A 19,001-nucleotide genomic window follows, 5' to 3' on the forward strand; every position below is an offset into this window, starting at 1 on the left:
GGACATGTTGAAAAACACCCCAGTAGGCCACAGTGACAGGCTACACCTACAGATGGCCCTGACAGAGCTGGAAACCCTGGCTGAGAAGCTCAACGAGAAGAAGAGGGATGCTGACCAGCGCTGCGAGATCAGACACATAGCCAAGGCCATGAACGAACGCTACCTCAACAAGGTAAACACACACCATTGATCTTGTTCAGACCATAGAGGCTCAGTGTATGTCCTCGATAGCTTGATGATTTGTGTTTTAAACAGATTTTGTTTATTACAATGTGTGGGTGTTAGTAAAGTCAAGGCCTCGATCTAAGAATCCATCTATCCACAAGTCTGATATACAGTTGAAGTCGGAAGTTTACATACACCTTAGCCAAATAAATGTAAACTCCATTTTTCACAATTCCTGACATTTAATCCAAGTAAAAATTCCCTGTTAGGATCACCACTTTATTTTAAGAATGTGACATTTCATAAATAGTAGAGAATGATTTATTTCAGCTTTTGTTTCTTTCATCACATTCCCAGTGGGTCAGAAGTTTACATGCACTCAAGTAGTATTTTGTAGCATTGCCTTTAAATTGTTTAACAAACGTTTCAGGTAGCCTTCCACAAGCTTCCCACAATAAGTTGGGTGAATTTCGGCCCATTCCTCCTGACAGAGCTGAGTCAGGTTTGTAGGCCTCCTTGCTCGCACACCTTTTCAGTTCTGCCCACAAATTTTCTATAGGATTGAGGTCAGGGCTTTGTGATGGCCACTCCAATACCTTGACTTTGTTGTCTTTATGCCATTTTGCCACAACTTTGGAAGTAAGCTTGGGGTCATTGTCCATTTGGAAGACCCATTTGCGACCAAGCTTTCACTTCCTGACTGATGTCTTGATGTTGCTTCAATATATCCACATAATTTTCCTGCCTCATGATGCCATCTATTTTGTGAAGTGCACCAGTCCCTCCTGCAGCAAAGCAACCCCACATGATGCTGCCACCCCTGTGCTTCACGGTTGGGATGGTGTTCTTTGGCTTGCAAGCCTCCCCCTTTTTCTTCCAAACATAACGATGGTCATTATGGCCAAAGAGTTCTACTTTTGTTTCATCAGACCAGAGGACATTTCTCCAAAAAGTACGATCTTTGTCCCCATGTGCAATTGCAAACCGTAGTCTGGCTTTTTATGGTGGTTTTGGAGCAGTGGCTTTTTCCTTGCTGAGCAGCCTTTCAGGTTATTTTGATATAGGACTCGTTTTACTGTGGATATAGATACTTTTGTACCTGTTTCCTCCAGCATCTTCATAAGGTCCTTTGCTGTTGTTCTGGGATTGATTTGCACTTTTCACACCAAAGTACGTTCATCTCTAGGAGACAGAACACGTCTCCTTCCTGAGCGGTATGACAGCTGCGTGGTCCCATGGTGTTTATACTTGCGTACTATTATTTGTACAGATGAATGTGGTACGTTCTGGTGTTTGGAAATTGCTCCCAAGGATGAACCAGACTTGTGGAGTTCTACAATTATTTTTTCTGAGGTCTTGGCTTTAGAATATCCCATGATAGGCACTGAGTTTGAAGGTAGGCCTTGAAATACATACACCTCCAATTGACTCAAATGACGTCAATTAGCCTATCAGAAGCTTCTAAGGCCATGACATCATTTTCTGGAATTTTCCAAGCTGTTTAAAGGCACAGTCAACTTAGTGTATGTAAACTTCTGACCCACTGGAATTGTGATACAGTGAATTATAAGTGAAATAATCTGTTTGTAAACAATTGTTGGAAAAATTACTTGTGTCATGCACGAAGTAGATGTCCTAACCGACTTGCCAAAACTATAGTTTGTTAACAAGAAATTTGTGGAGTGGTTGAAAAACGAGTTTTAATGACTCCAACCTAAGTGTATGTAAACTTCCAACTTCAACTGTGTGTGTGTGTGTGTGTGTGTGTGTGTGTGTGTGTGTGTGTGTGTGTGTGTGTATGCTGCTCAGAAAAATAAAGGGAACACTTAAACAACACATCCTAGATCTGAATGAAATAAATAATCTTATTAAATACTTTTTTCTTTACAAAGTTGAATGTGCTGACAACAAAATCACACAAAAATAATCAATGGAAATCCAATTTATCAACCCATGGAGGTCTGGATTTGGAGTCACACTCAAAACTAAAGTGGAAAACCACACTACAGGCTGATCCAACTTTGATGTAATGTCCTTAAAACGAGTCAAAATGAGGCTCAGTAGTGTGTGTGGCCTGTATGACCTCCCTACAACGCCTGGGCATGCTCCTGATGAGGTGGCGGATGGTCTCCTGAGGGATCTCCTCCCAGACCTGGACTAAAGCATCCGCCAACTCCTGGACAGTCTGTGGTGCAACGTGGCGTTGGTGGATGGAGCGAGACATGATGTCCCAGATGTGCTCAATTGGATTCTGGTCTGGGGAACGGGCGGACCAGTCCATAGCATCAATGCCTTCCTCTTGCAGGAACTGCTGACACACTCCAGCCACACGAGGTCTTGCATTAGGAGGAACCCAGGGCCAACCGCACCAGCATATGGTCTCACAAGGGGTCTGAGGATCTCATCTCGGTACCTAATGGCAGTCAGGCTACCTCTGGCGAGCGCATGGAGGGCTGTGCGGCCCCCCCCAAAGAAATGCCACCCCACACCATGACTGACCCACCGCCAAACCGGTCATGCTGGAGGATGTTGCAGGCAGCAGAACGTTCTCCACGGCGTCTCCAGACTCTGTCACGTGCTCAGTGTGAACCTGCTTTAATCTGTGAAGAGCACAGGACGCCAGTGGCGAATTTGCCAATCTTGGTGTTCTCTGGCAAATGCCAAACGTCCTGCACGGTGTTGGGCTGTAAGCACAACCCCCACCTGTGGACGTCGGGCCCTCATACCACCCTCATGGAGTCTGTTTCTGACCGTTTGAGCAGACACATGCACATTTGTGGCCTGCTGGAGGTCATTTTGCAGGGCTCTGGCAGTGCTTCTCCTGCTCCTCCTTGCACAAAGGCGGAGGTAGCGGTCCTGCTGCTGGGTTGTTGCCCTCCTACAGCCTCCTCCACATCTCCTGATGTACTGGCCTGTCTCCTGGTAGCGCCTCCATGCTCTGGACACTACGCTGACAGACACAGCAAACCTTCTTGCCACAGCTCGCATTGATGTGCCATCCTGGATGAGCTGCACTACCTGAGCCACTTGTGTGGGTTGTAGACTCGGTCTCATGCTACCACTAGAGTGAAAGCACCACCAGCATTCAAAAGTGACCAAAACATCAGCCAGGAAGCATAGGAACTGAGAAGTGGTCTGTGGTCCCCACCTGCAGAACCACTCCTTTATTGGGGGTGTCTTGCTAATTGCCTATAATTTCCACCTGTTGTCTATTCCATTTGCACAACAGCATGCGAAATTTATTGTCAATCAGTGTTGCTTCCTAAGTGGACAGTTTGATTTCACAGAAGTGTGATTGACTTGGAGTTACATTGTGTTGTTTAAGTGTTCCCTTTATTTTTTGAGCTGTGTGTGTGTGTGTGTGTGTGTGTGTGTGTGTGTGTGTGTGTGTGTGTGTGTGTGTGTGTGTGTGTGTGTGTGTGTGTGTGTGTGTGTGTGTGTGTAGCTCAGTGCCTGATACGGAGGAAGGTTTAAAATCAGTATTCCCTACTGTCTAATTATTTGTCTGCCCACAAGAGCTAACAGCCACCGCATGGCATCTATGTTTATGGAGGTGTGTATGCTGCGAAGTGCATTTACTGTGTCTAAATGCACACTTGTCTGTAAACTGGATGTGCTTAAAATAGTATGTGTATATTCTACTTTAACTAAATATACATGTCACCCTTGACAAGGACCACACTTAAAAGTTCTAATGAGATCTAACAAATGTCTTCCCTGCAATATCTAGAGAATGTATTTAGAAATCATGGGGATTACCATGCATTTACAATAAATCCTAAATTCACCTTGGGGAGGATTGTCAAATCCATTGTAGCTGACCTCTGACCGCTGCGTCTCCCTTGGTTACCCACCAGCTCCTGAGCAACGACAGCCGTTACCTGATTCGCTCGGACGACATGGTGGAGACAGTCTACAACGACCGCGGTGAGGTCATCAAAACCAAGGAGCGACGCCTTTTTCTTCTCAACGACGTGCTCATGTGTGCCACGCCCAACGTCCGGTAAGACCCAACGCACCAAACACGGTAACCACCTTGGGCAGGATTTATATTCCACAGACAGAGCACCCTTTCTGGGTATGATTCTGATCAGCTCCCTATGGTGGCGTGAGTGCCCTGTAATTACACTAGTGACTACTGTATGTCCATAGAACACTTCAGCACACTGGCTCTGGCAGGAAGATATTTGAGCTATATGAAATAGTCATAGCTTTAATACAGCATACCATATGCCTGGCAATGTTAAATCATTTAGCCTACCTTTTTGATTGAATTGTCTATTTATTCTAAACTTTAGTTTACCCTGATTGTATTTACACCAACTCATACGGGAGTGATGAAGACCCTCTTGATCAAGTTGAATCTTGATTAAGGTAACTTTTATTGATCACTGAAGAAAAGCAGCAATGCTCAGCCTATTGTATGTCAGCCTACTTCACCGTGTCCTCTTCCTCTATCCAGGTGCAGTGTGGATGGCAGTGGTAGTGGCAACGTCCCCCTGGGCCAGAAGTTCCTGCTGAAGTGGAGTGTCCCTCTGAGCTTTGTGGACGTGGTAGAGTTTGGTTCCAGTGAGGACATGGGCGACAACAGCCGCTTCACCCCCCAACCCCACTCTGGAGAGAAGGTGGTCGTCAACGCCAAGCCAAGTACGTCCCAGTCACAGGGGTCTTTCTGGGTCTTGATTTCTATCGGAATGGGTGAAATTAAATAAGATATGATGTGTATGTGGTTTGGGGGTGTACAGAGCGCCCCAAAGGCCCAGAACCCTGATATTTGATTAGCAATTAGCTTGGCGGTCTGGACTGGAGGTCTGAAACTCTGGCTTTTCCATTGCATGATGCAATCATTCCTTTATGACCCCATAACTAATCATAAAGAGGGGAATATGAGGTCTTATATTGAAATACCATGCCATTACTGTGTACAGTGGCTGTACATTGCATATACAGTACAGGGAGCAATAACTTGTTTTCTGTTGTGTGTAAAATCAATACCATTTCCTCTTACTGCAAATGATACTTCAACACCCCCTTTTGAAATATTGATGTGTTCTAGATGATTACTGTAATTATCTAGCAGCCTGCTTGGCCAGCTCTCAGTGGGCTCAGATCAACACAACAGGCTCTACATGACCCACTTATGTTACTAACCAATCATGGGGGGGGCTTTCTATCTCGGATTACAGCATTGCAGCAACCTACTCAATAAAACAGAGCCAACTTTCTTATAATAATAGATTCATTTCAGACATCATCGACAAATCCATCATCTTCTATGTGCCAGGCTTTCCCTCTGGAACCAATGAGCGACGTTTTAAAATGGCGCGCTTCCTTGGAGCGACTGCATGGTGTTTTGAGTCTATAAGAAGCCAACTCCACTCTGCACCGTCTGCAGGGTCAGTGACTTCACTCTTTCCACTGGGTCCCCCCCCCGGTCTGCTCTGGCAGCTGCCCGGCCGTTTCTTTAAACTCCTTATTGGAAACCATCATAACCAGACTGTATGATTTGTGGTCATAGCCATGCCGTTGCTGTTTTTAGTCCAGAACATTCACCCGGACTCCTGACTACCAACCAGATATGGCTAATGTGTAATGTAATGGTACGTTAGTGTGCTTTTCATTTAGCTAGTGTTGTGTTCAGGTGGTGACGGCCGCTACACCCACTGGGGAAGGAAGGCAGGGAGGATGTTATGCACAGGAGGTTGGTGGCACCTTAATTGGGGAGGACGGGCTTGTGGTAATGGTTGGACCGGAAGAGGGTGGCATGGTATCAATATATATATCAAAACCAAGGTTTCCATTCCATTTATGCCGTTCCAGCCATTATGATGAGCGGTCCTCCCCTCCGTTAGCCTCCACTGATGCTGTGGCGTAACTACTTTATCGTATGCTCGTCATAGGTGTGGTTTTCTGTGCGTGGCAGGATGTGGCTGAGCAGACATTACCACGGTCTTATTCCACCTAGCTCTCCGATGCCTGCTGCCCTCTGTCCGTCTCATCTGTGGTGCTAGTATGATCTAGTCCACTACATGTGTATAAAGCCGTTGCAACTTATTCGCATCCCCTGCCACATCCCTTTGATATATTGACTCTTAGTTGTATTACCAGGGTTATGTTCTACTGTACAATGCCGTTTAGCCACTGTGATGTTAGATGACTTTATAGTTTGTTAGTAGCCATGCAATTTTGACCCACATGCCTGGAGGCTACATCAGATCACATTCTATTGGTCACATACCCATGGTTAGCAGATGTTAATGCGAGTGTAGCAAAATGCTTGTGCTTGTAGTTCTGACAGTGCAGTAATATCTAACAAGTAATCTAACATAATACACACATCTAAAGGGATGGAATAAGAATATGTACGAGTGATGGCCGAGCGACATAGGCAAGATGCAATAGATGGTACAAGGTACAGTATATACATATGAGATGAGTAATGTAAGATATGTTTAACATTAAAGTGGCATTATTTAGAGTGCATTGTATAAAGTGACTAGTGATCCATTTTATTAAAGTGGCTAGTGATATGAGTCTCTATGTAGGCAGCAGCCTCTGAGTTAGTGATTGCTGTTTAGCAGTCTGATGGCCTTGAGATCGAAGCTGTTTCTCTGTCCCAGCTTTAATGCACCTGTACTGACCTCGCCTTCTGGATGGTAGCGGGGTGAACAGGCAGTGGCTCTGGTGGTTGTTGTCCTTGATGATCTTTTTGGCCTTGCTGTGACATCGAGTGCTGTAGGTGTCTTGGAGGGCAGGTAATTTGCCCACGGTGATACGTTGTGCAGACCACACCACCATCTGGAGAGCCTTGCTGTTGAGGACGGTGCAGTTCCCATACCAGGCGGTGATGCAGCCCGAAAGGATGCTCTCGATTTGTGTATCTATAAAAGTTTGTCAGGGTTTTAGGTGACAAGACAAATTTCTTCAGCCTCCTGAGGTTGAAGAGGTGTTGTTGTGCCTTTTTCACCACACCATTTCCGTTTGTCAGTGATGTGTATGCCGAGGAACTTAAAACGTTCCACCTTCTCCACTACTGTCCCTTCGATGTGGATAGGGGGCTGCTCCCTCTGCTGTTTCCTGAAGTCCATGATCATCTCCTTTTTGTTTTGTTGACGTCGAGTGAGAGGTTGTAAATGGATGTAATTGTGCATAAGCCTGTGTTATTTAGGAGTCCATTAGTTATCGACTGTTCTGCTCTCCATCAATATTCTTAAAGCACAGGTCCCCGGCTGAAGTTGACCATATGGGCCATTCCTTTTTTTTTGCTCATCCTCTTACTCACTGAAATGCCAGGGGATAAGCAAGCTTTCCTCTCCTCTCTCTCGTTGACTGCCCAACTGCCACCATGTCTCCTTTCCTCTCCCAAGCCTCTTAAGGTGTGGGCATGTTTCCTATCCAAAACAGTTTGGAACAGTTTGTGCATATATTATGTAATTTTGTGAAATTATTTGGCTCGTTTTAGTCCTTGGCAAGTTTTTATTAAAAATTTTTTTTGGGGGGGGGGCTGATCATCCACGCAACATTTTTTTCTCGAGGCAAGCTGAAGTCTACACACCTTTGTTGATTGGTCAACAGTTGTAAGGGCTGTCTGAGGACCAAAATGCAGCAGAGTTAGTGTTCATCATCTTTAATAAAGCAAAAGAGAACACTATACAAAACAAACTGAGAAAACCGACAGCCAACAGTCCTATCAGGTGCAAACACACTAAACAGAAACAATTACCCACAACCCCAAGGAAAAACACACACTACTATATAGGACTCCCAATCAAAGGCAACTCAACACACCTGCCTTCAATTGGGAGTCCAATCCCAATTAACTAACACACAACACAAAACTTCTGCCACGTCCTGACCAAAACTAATACAATTACGCCCTCTGCTGGTCAGGACGTGACAACAGTAGGGATTCTTCAATGTAGTTTTTGTCATTCAACAAAACATCTTAGATTGCGTGACTAAGATGTCACAATTAATGACAACTCAAAAATCTATCTTAGCTTAATGTTGACTATTTTGAATAAGTGTATACTGGCTACGGCATTTCAAGATGGACAAAAAATACTATTGCTGCTTTTTCTCAGTTTTCAAGTGAAGGTCTTTTTAAGGCAGTACGCAAACACTGCCAGCTGAACCAAGCGGAAGGCTTTACCCACTCACCCACCTGTTATACCTCCATCTGCCCTCTAATCTGCCACAGACGGCCTGATGGGGGGCTGAAAACTGCACGGTCAACAGCAGCATCTGGACCGACAGACAGGCAGGCAGGCATGTCCAGCTGTCTAGTCCTGACCTAGGTTAGACCCCCAGTAACCAATTGCCCTGAGATGATCCACATGTACTGAATAGCAGTCTGGTTCACCTCAGTAATGTTTGCTAATTGAACTTGACATGGAACTAGAATTGAAGACATTAGAGTATGGTAATTTTCACCTGACAGAAATGGGTCAGGCCATGTCACCCCCCTGATTTCTTCAATACTGATTAGATTTTCCCTAATCAGTCCTCTGTGTCTCTGAACTGGCTACGTGGAAAAACCCTTACTCTCAGCCTCTCTCAGCCTCTGACTCTCTCTCTCCCCCCATATTCCAATATGTTCTGCCAAAGCCACTGGTGACCTGCCTACTAAAGAGGCAATGAAAACACGGTCCAGTGTATAATGTCACAGTTCCCTGTGCTCTGCTCTGGATGTCTGTGTGCCTACCTCACGTCTGTTGTGCTCCGCTTAGCTAATTGGGACCACCAAAAGAGATGGGTCAGTTAAATTGACAAAGACTTTCAAACAATAAACCATGGCCCTTTGTTCCTCTGGCTGAGCCTGTCATAGTTCCACATGGTAAGAAGTTGAGAGTCTTGAGGAATATGCGATTTATAGCAGGTTGAGGGATCATCCAAAGACCCGGTTACTTGAAGATGTCACAGTCTCTTCCAAGCTTTGTGAGTGTGCCAGGACCTTCACACAAAGGCCTAATTGAGGAGTTTGTGCCCTCGCTGTAATGGCTTAGCCAGTCTCTTCTGCATTTCTGCATTACTTTATGACCAGCCATGATGCTGTGTAGGTCGGTGTACCTGTAGCACAGTAATGGTTGAGGTGGGTGGGCGGCACCAGTCCAGGGTACTTGTCCATTGCACTCACTCTCATTATGGCTTATTATATCCTCCATCAGTGTTTGTCAGAGCCTATAATAACAACCTTTTTATCAGCATGGAGATGAATCGTGGCCTGTGGAATTCCCATGGATGACAAGCCAAAGAGCATGACTCTGAAGCTTTTTCAGCGTTTCTGTCCTGACCTGGTTCCAAACACTCAGACTTCATTAAGACAGATGAGGCATGAATATTTGAACACCATTAGACAAGGCAATTAGCCCAATAGAGCAGAAACGCCATCACATTTTTACGTGCTTCAGAATTAAAGAGAAATTATTTTTAATCATACTTGTCTATGCTTTCAACCAAACAAAATATTGTCTGAAAAATGGAAATATACGTGGAATGATGTTTTGGTACATGATGAAGAGCGAGTCCCTGAATTAGCTTCCTGTATGTACATTTTAGTGAAGTGCAAACATGGTGGCAGTTTCTCTGAGGGTCCTCTCTGGGCCAGTCCTGGGGAAGACTGGAGCAGTTGCCATGGAGCTGGAACACTAGGGCAGTGTGAAGGGCCATATAGAGCCCACAAAGTAGACTGTCAAAACCAGAGGGAACTCCAGGAATCCTGGCGCCAGAAATTCCCATTCACATGAACCCTTCCCCTCCGAGTTCCAATCTGCTGCCTTATGAGAGTGACAAAATAGAAGTTGAAAAGTCATATGGTGAAATGATCTTTAAGAGCTTCCCTGCTTACTTGTTAGCTAATAGTCCCATATGCTGCAGTGTAAATTGTATCGTATGATGACTTGTTGGCAGGCTTGTCTGAAAGACGAGGAGGGTCATCCTCTCTATGCTGGAGGTTTTAATGTGAGCTACAGCCTAGAGAGAAGGCTATGTGCTGGCAGAGCCTACAAGAGGCCCATCGCTCTCTTTCTCACTCTGATGAGTCAGACTCTTTGTCTGTGTCTCTGTCATTTACAGGCTGAGCGCTGACAAACAAAGCAGTCCGTTGTCCTGAGCTGGACCCACAGAAACACAGTAATCACTCACTTCACTGGCTTCTTGGTTAGGCAAGGCACATCTACGCGCGCACACATTTTATTTATTTATTTATTTATATATATACACACACACACACACACACACACACACACACACACACACACACACACACACACACACCAGCAGAGAATAGCTTGGCCTCAGGCAACTGCTGTTAGGTAACGGTACTCAAGTGAAAACATTCACAAAGCACACACAGACACACATACTCCGTCACTGTGGTCCTGTGGTTCAGTGCCATTCCAAGTGAGTTTGCACACATGTCGCAGATCTCTGTGGGAAACGGATCTGACTGTTATTGATCTTTGTCTGGCAGGTCTTATTTGGCCTCCTGCTTTCAATGCCCAGGAATTGCCTTTTGAGATATTTATGGCTCATATTCTTGGGTAAATGGTTGCAGATGGGCTATGGGTTCAGATTTGTGAATCACAACTTACTTCACTTGGTAATAACAACATTTTATTTTCTGTTGACAGGGATAGTCCTAGGTAAGGTGTACATGGGCCCAGGGCAGCTGATTAGTTTATTCAACTTCTCATTGTCTCTCTTTCCAGATAAGCTGTACATGGGTCCAGGCCAGCTGTACCAGGATCTGCAGAACCTCATCCATGACCTCAGCCTGGTCAACCAGATCTCCAGAATGATCGGTAGCCTCAAGGGAAACTACCAGGTGAGCAGCATTTATCGCTGCATTCATTTTAAGGCTTGTTTTCGTCGAGTGAAAATACAACTATATTATTTGCCTGTGTGTAAATATGTCCCTGAGGTTTTGATGTGTCATGTCGAGCTGTGGCCGCAGCAGACAGAGAGAGGGCCCTGACAAACACTGTAGTCTGGTGTACAGTAATTTGCCCAGACAGCGCTGTGTGGTGCTGGACTGTGAGACCCAACTAGCCAGTGTTTGTTTATGTGTGAGTCCTGTCAGAGATGGAGGGCATAGTGGTGGGGGAGCAGAGAACAGGCCAGAGGCACACAGAGAAACATGTGTCTCTCACACAACACAGAGGGGGGGGGCTTTTGTGGTCAATTTGTACGAGCTGGTGTGTGGAGTCAATCTCTGCTCGCCCAATGGCATGACTTGAAAACCGTAATGGATCTAGTTTTCATCCGACATGGACGACGTTATAAGCAGTGTCTTGTGTTAATACTTTATCTGACTCTCTCTCTTCTCTCCCTCCATCCCTCTCTCTTGTAGAACGTTAACCCTACGGTGGCCCATGACTGGGTGTCGGGTCTGCAGCGTCTCATTCTGAAGAAGGAGGAGGAGATCCGGGCTGCAGATCGCTGTAGGATCCAGCTGCAGCTGCCTGGCAAACAGGACAAGTCAGTGTCTCACCCACATCACTGTCTCTCTCTTATAGACCCCTCACCCACGTCGCTGTCTCTCTCTTATAGACCCCTCACCCACGTCGCTGTCTCTCTCTTATAGACCCCTCACCCACGTCGCTGTCTCTCTCTTATAGACCCCTCACCCACGTCGCTGTCTCTCTCTTATAGACCCCTCACCCACGTCGCTGTCTCTCTCTTATAGACCCCTCACCCACGTCGCTGTCTCTCTCTTATAGACCCCTCACCCACGTCGCTCTCTCTCTCTTATAGACCCCTCACCCACGTCGCTCTCTCTCTCTTATAGACCCCTCACCCACGTCGCTGTCTCTCTCTTATAGACCTCTCACCCACGTCGCTGTCTCTCTCTTATAGACCCCTCACCCACGTCGCTGTCTCTCGCACTCTCTCTCACACTAGGTCAGGCCCCTATGTCCTCACTCCGTCACTGTCCTCTCTCACCATCCAGGAATGGGCACAGACTTACTGTCACGGTGGATAAACAACTTGAGCTTTGTCCTAATATGATCTCGGGGGTATGATTTGAGTCTGTTAGAGCTCTATGCTCTCTGCTGTGGAGCAGTGTGTCTCTCACCTCAGAGAAGACAGTGCAGCTGTTTCATCCACTCATTACTATAGGAGAGTACTCCCTGGCCCACTGGCACCTTGAACTTGTTGACTCTTACTCTGCTTGCCGTTTTTAACTGGTCAAATTACCTCTGACTCCTGGGCATCCCGTTTTGAGACGCAGCTGTGCTACTGTCATTCCTCTCTGATCCCTCCATCTAAAAACACCGCATTCCAGGGAGAGAGCGAGAGAGATGGAGTGAGAGAGTGTAAGGCAAGATGCATGCCAGAGAGATGTTATTTACGTTAGCTGATATTAGCTGTTATAAACACCGTTGGCTTCCATTACCTCACAGCCCTGTCTGTCTGCTGTCTCTAAGACCCTTTTCACACTACGACAGACTCTCTAGAGGTTTTGAGAGAATACCCTCTCGACTATACCTCTTTTTAATAATGTGAACTTGCTACGTCTCCAGCGCTGTCTCTGGAGGTAGCGCACGACGCTCGCCTGACAGTTGCCCCCCTCCGAGCAGGGCAATGTGAACAGAATTGTCTCGTCCAGCCCAACACTCTGTGGGCCTAATTAAGATAATGTATGTCATAACAACAAGATGCCCAGTGCTTCATGCCCAGCACTCTTCTCACCCGCTAAATTTCAGTCGCACCCAACACTAAACTATAGGGGCGGCAGGTAGCCTAGCGGTTAGGAGCGTTGGACCAGTAACCAGTTGAATGTGTTCAGTTGTGCAGCTAACTAGGTATCCCCTTTGCCTTTTTTGTCCAATGCATGTACATAGCTTGCCCGTTCCATAGCAAGCTGCTCTATCCATTGGTCAAGTAATTTCAATTCAAGCTAAATGTACAATAAAATGTATTTCAGAAGTTTTAAAAAGGAACGATCTATACAGTTACTTTTCTGGGGTTCGAACCGGCTCAGGATTTGAGTTTGCTGGTCAGAACAGTGGAACGGGGGGAGGGTCCTTTATACAGAAAAAGAGACAGCAACTATGATTGGACAATATAACTAATAACAGGGTTGAGCTTGCTTTATGCAGAGTTGTATCGTGTTGGCCTTTTACATCTGTAATTAAGAAGTTATTCACACAGTATGTCATCACTTGTGTTGATTTGATTAATTCCAGTCAATAATTTCAGATTAAATAGGCCTAGGTAGCCCCCCAAAAATTGAATATAAACCAAATTTGATCACATTCATATTTTCTCAGAACACAAATAAAGGGGCCTATATAAGGCTATAAATACATGACGTTACCGCTTCATTTCCCCTGACCAGGCACAGATGGGATCAGAAAGGATCTAAGCTACCTGCAGCTGTGGTTGTTATAGGCTGCAGTTAATCAGACTGAAGCACAGATTCATTGTGCACGAGTTGACAAATCACGAGGCAATTCAATGTATACATTTTTTGGGGTGGCGTGTATGGGCTTCCTATAAAACAGCTCGTCGCTTGTCGCAACTCCCCATACAGGCAAAGTGGGAAGTTTACATGCACTTAGGTTGGAGTCATTAAAACTAATTTTTCAGCCACGCCACAGATTTCTTGTTAACAAACTATGGTTTTGGCAAGTCGGTTAGGACATCTACTTTGTGCATGACATGAGTAATTTTTCCAACAATTGTTTAGACAGATTATTTCTCTTATAATTCACTGTATCACAATTCCAGTGGGTCAGAAGTTTACATACACTTACACTGTGCCTTTAAACAGCTTGGAAAATTCCAGAAAATGATGTCATGGCTTTAGAAGCTTCTGATAGGCTAATTGACATCATTTGAGTCAATTGGAGGTGTACCTGTGGATGTATTTCAAGGCCTACCTTCAAACTCAGTGCCTCTTTGCTTGACATCATGGGAAAATCTAAAGAAATCAGCCAAGACCTCAGGAAAAAAAATTGTAGCCCTCCACGAGTCTGGTTCACCCTTGGGAGAAATTTCCAAACGTGAAGGTACCACGTTCATCTGTACAAACAATAGTACGCAAGTATAAACACCATGGGACCACGCAGCCATCATACCGCTCAGGAAGGAGACGCGTTCTGTACTTTGATGCGAAAAGTGCAAATCAATCCCAGAACAACAGCAAAGGACCTTGTGAAGATGCTGGGGGAAACGGGTACATAAGTATCTATATCCACAGTAAAACGAGGCCTATATCAACATAACCTGAAAGGCCGTTCAGCAAGGAAGAAGCCACTGCTCCAAAACCGCCATTAAAAAAGCCAGACTACGGTTTGCAACTGCACATGGGGACAAAGATTGTACTTTTTGGAGAAATGTCCTCTGGTCTGATGAAACAAAAATAGAGCTGTTTGGCCATAATGACCATCGTTATGTTTGGTGGAAAAAGGGGGACATTTGCAAGCCGAAGAACACCATCCCAACCGTGAAGCACGTGGGTGGCAGCATCATGTTGTGGGGGTGCTTTGCTGCAGGTGGGACAGGTGCACGTCACAAAATAGATGGCATCATGAGGCAGGAAAATTATGTGGATATATTGAAGCAACATCTCAAGACATCAGTCAGGAAGTGAAAGCTTGGTCGCAAATGGGTCTTCCAAATGGACAATGACCCCAAGCATACTTCCAAAGATGTGGCAAAATGGGCAACAAAGTCAAGGTATTGGAGTGGCCATCACAAAGCCCTGACCTCAATCCTACAGAAAATTTGTGGGCAGAACTGAAAAAGCGTGTGCGAGCAAGGAGGCCTACAAACTTGACTCGGTTACACCAGCTCTGTCAGGAGGAATGGGCCAAAATTCACCCAACTTATTGTGGGAAGGCTACGAAATACTAATTGAGTGTATGTAAACTTCTGACCCACTGGGAATGTGATGAACGTAATAAAAGCTGAAATAAATCATTCTCTCTACTATTATTCTGACATTTCACATTCTTAAAATAAAGTGGTGATCCTAAGACAGGGAATTTTTACTATGATTAAATGTCAGGAATTGTGAAACTGGGTTTAAATGTATTTGGCTAAGGTGTATGTAAACTTCCGACTTTAACTGTATATTATACCCACCTTTTCAGACGCAATTAGCTTTTACCATATGTAGGCCAAATTATTTGATATTTTTTTAAATGAAGCCTGATGAAGTAATGTATGAGAGGGTTAGTAGGGCAAATTTTTCATAGGCTAACGTTACTTGAAGACAGGCTGTTAGCAACTCTGTTTTGTCTTGAAGCTAAAATGTAATGAGTATTGCCTTCAGATGAGAAAATAAACCCTTTTTTTCTGCACGTCCTTGTGTATTGTTGCATTATTCAAGAGTGTGATGTGGTTTGGTTCCATTTTTCAATCGTGTAATATGGTTAAGATAAAGTCGCGTGCATAGTTGAGGCATGCTGGCTAGTGCCTGTACTGGGATATTTTATAGGGATAGTTACGGTAAATGTCCATTGCCTAGCGCCAAACCCACATGACGTTCCGTTGTGGATGTGAATTGAAAAGTTAATGTACATATTGTGTCAATTGAAATGTCACTGTGCTGCCTCCAACTTTTGTCAATGAGAAAGGCCCTTAACGAGAGCAGGATCACATGTCCTTTCAGCTGTTAGGGTCACACAGATTCCCCTCCCCCGACAGCAAGCCATGTCACCCACCATCTCCGATTTGTTCTGTAGTTAGAAACGAATAAGATGAGCATTCCGGAAACATTATTTTGTTGAAATATATAATTTGATCTTTGAGAAATTAAGCAAATTGATTGCGCCCTGATTGGACATTTTTCATTTATATAATATTCTATAATTATAGTACCTAAAATCCGATTGGGACCGAACTTTTTATCTAACAATGTGTAAGACATGAGGAATCCAAAGAAGTGCTCAAAAGCGATCCACGGATACCCCACGCCAGCCCCTCCCCCCCAACAACGTGTGTGTGTGTGTCTATATAGCATCAGTTCTCTATATTTGTCAAGTAGTATGGTGCTGCGGCTTAGGGTATTGTATCTTCATCCTATGTAATGTATTAGTCATTAAAGTTGTTGGGTTTATGTCACGTCTTACATCCTGATATTACGAGGTTCTGACCACTAGATTGTGCTGTTCCTGCTATTAGGTGATTTATTTAAAAAAAAATTGAAGTGAATGTCGTGATGCAGAACCGTTAATACACTCCAGGATTCAATCTCTGCAACAGACTCTGTCGTGGATACTGTCACTGTCTCAACACTGCTGTCTGTCATTTATCTCTTTTCTCTTTCTTGGCAGGTCTGGCAGGCCCACATACTTTTCTGCTGTGTTCAATACCTTCTCTCCAGCCATCAAACAGTCCTGGATCAGTAACCTGCAGATGGCCAAGCTGGCTCTGGGTATGTCTTAGTCTGGCCTCAGTCACAATCACAGACCCAATGCTCTGTCTGTCTGTGTTGGATATTTTGTGTTCCCTATTGCTTCTCCCTACTGCCTCTTGTCACTTTGTAGTTCCATAGAGGACTGTAGTGAGTGTATGCAGCGGGACAGCCTCTCTCTGCCTCACTGCCCTTTTCCACTTGTGATTATTTTAAACTGCCACTGGCTTTGTGGCTCATTTCCAAACTCAAGGTTTAGTTGCATAGCAATGGGTATTTAAAAATCACTGTTTACCAAGCAAATATCATAAGTTGAAATTCCCTTTTTCCCAGCTCTGGCTCATTGGACTGTAAAATGGATTGTAAAGTTATAATGTCTGAATCTGGTGTTCAGATTATGGAATTAGGTGTTATGTAACATATTTGGAAATGTAATATTTCACGGTTTGAATTTAGGATCACTGCTCCACACTGGAGATGGTGTTCCTCTTAGAAATGAAATTGTGTGTGTGTGTGTTAACAGAGGAGGACAACCTGCAGGGCTGGTTCTTTGCGGAGGATGATGGTAACCAGATCAAGAAGCAGAAACATCCTCTCCTGCTCAGGCAGATGCCTGTGGTCATGTCCAAACTACAGGAGTTCAAGGTGGGCATCACCTCTCCCATACCACCTCCTCTGTCAGCCATGGGCAGGGTCAATGGCTCCATCTAAAGATGACCTATCCCTTGACCGCATCAATCATTTGTTACAATGCCATGTAGGAAACTAGTACAATTTACATACACCACTCTTCACTTTACATGTGTAAGTCTGTTTCTCTTTATCTCTGTCAGGTGGAGTGTGCGGTCCATAACCCCGAGCCCCACATCAACATAGGGAGCACAGCAGACACACCTGCACTCGGACACGGCTGTGTGTGGGTGAGTAGGACACCTGGCTTTTTGTCATTTGATGGCACTTTACTTGAACCCTTATTAATGAGGCCTAAACACCAATTGAAGTCATAGATGTTATAAAAGAAATTGTCAATGGACAGCATGGACATCATGTACATCATTGCATTACAAATGATGCCAACTTAGTTCTGTTGTGCTTTTTTTTGACTAAAATGGCGCCGGAAGAAATGGCAGCAGTTTTACGGGCGCCCAACCAATTGTGCTATTATGTGTTTTTTCTTCCCCCCGCGTTATTTGTAAATTATTTTGTACATAATGTTTCTGCCACCGTATCTTACGGCAGAAAAGAGCTTCTGGATATCAGGACAGCGATCACTCACCTCGGATTAGATTAAGATTTTTTTTCTTCAACAAGCAGGACGCACAGGAAGTTCTCCGAACACCCGACAGGGCCAACATCCCAGTTATTTGCAAGAGGAGGAGACGCAGGGACACAGAGCAGGATGCCTCGTGAGGATCCGCAGAAGGCGAGTGGGAAAGCTGCAGTTACCGTCAATATTACTCGCCAACGTGCAATCATTGGACAATAAATTAGACGAGGTACGATCACGAATATCCTACCAACGGAACATCAAAAACTGTAATATCCTATGTTTTACGGAATCGTGGCTGAATGATAACATGGATATTCCGCAAGCAGGATATACGCTGCACCGGCAAGATAGAACAGCACACTCTGGTAAGACGGGGGGGGGGGGTCTGTGCATGTAAACAACAGCTGGTGCACAATCTAAGGAAGATTTTGCTCGCCTGAGGTAGAGTATCTTGTGATAAATTGCAGGCCACACTACTTGCCTAGAGTTTTCAGCTACACTTTTCGTGGCTGTTTATTTACCACCACAGACAGATGCTGGCACTAAGACCGCACTCAGTCAGCTGTATAAGGAAATAAGCAAACAGGAAACACTCACCCAGAGGCGGTGCTCCTAGTGGCCAGAGACTTTAATCAGTTCTACCTAATTTCTATCAACATGTTAAATGTGCAACCAGAGGGGAAAAAAGTTCTAGATCACCTGTACTCCACACACAGACGCGTACAAAGCTCTCCCTCGCCCTCCATTTGGTAAATCCGACCACAACTCTATCCTCCTGATTCCAGCTTACAAGCAAAAGTTAAAGCAGGAAGCACCAGTGACTCGGTCTATAAAAAAAGTGGTCAGATGAAGCAGATGCTAAACTACAGGACTGTTGTGCTATCACAGACAGGAACATGTTCCGAGATTCTTCCGATGGCATTGAAGAGTACACCACATCAGTCACTGGCTTTATCAATAAGTGCATCAAGGATGTTGTCCCCACAGTGACTGTACGTACATATCCCAACCAGAAGCCACGGATTACAGGAAACATTTGCACTGAGCTACAGGGTAGAGCTGCCGCTTTCAAGGTGCGGGACTCTAACCCGGAAGCTTAGAAGAAATCCTGCTATGCCCTGCGACGAACCATCAAACAGGCAAAGCATCAATACAGGGCTAAGATTGAATCGTACAACACCGGCTCCGACGCTCGTCTTA

At 44.9% G+C, this 19,001-nt stretch overlaps 1 protein-coding gene across 3 annotated transcripts in view; it reads left to right on the plus strand.

Annotated features, from left to right (window-relative positions):
• Positions 1-19,001, plus strand: part of LOC106610779 (rho guanine nucleotide exchange factor 10) — a 95,909-nt gene that overhangs the window by 34,570 nt on the left and 42,338 nt on the right. For all 3 annotated transcript variants that reach the window (XM_014210340.2, XM_045723421.1, XM_045723422.1), the window contains 8 exons: positions 2-172; positions 4,023-4,168; positions 4,628-4,812; positions 10,875-10,990; positions 11,516-11,643; positions 16,452-16,552; positions 17,055-17,176; positions 17,365-17,451. In XM_014210340.2, coding sequence (XP_014065815.2) covers positions 2-172; positions 4,023-4,168; positions 4,628-4,812; positions 10,875-10,990; positions 11,516-11,643; positions 16,452-16,552; positions 17,055-17,176; positions 17,365-17,451 — 1,056 coding nt within the window. The remainder of the gene's footprint in view (position 1; positions 173-4,022; positions 4,169-4,627; positions 4,813-10,874; positions 10,991-11,515; positions 11,644-16,451; positions 16,553-17,054; positions 17,177-17,364; positions 17,452-19,001) is intronic.

Source organism: Salmo salar, chromosome ssa09 (genome assembly GCF_905237065.1).
Source record: "Salmo salar chromosome ssa09, Ssal_v3.1, whole genome shotgun sequence".
Taxonomy (NCBI): domain Eukaryota; kingdom Metazoa; phylum Chordata; class Actinopteri; order Salmoniformes; family Salmonidae; genus Salmo; species Salmo salar.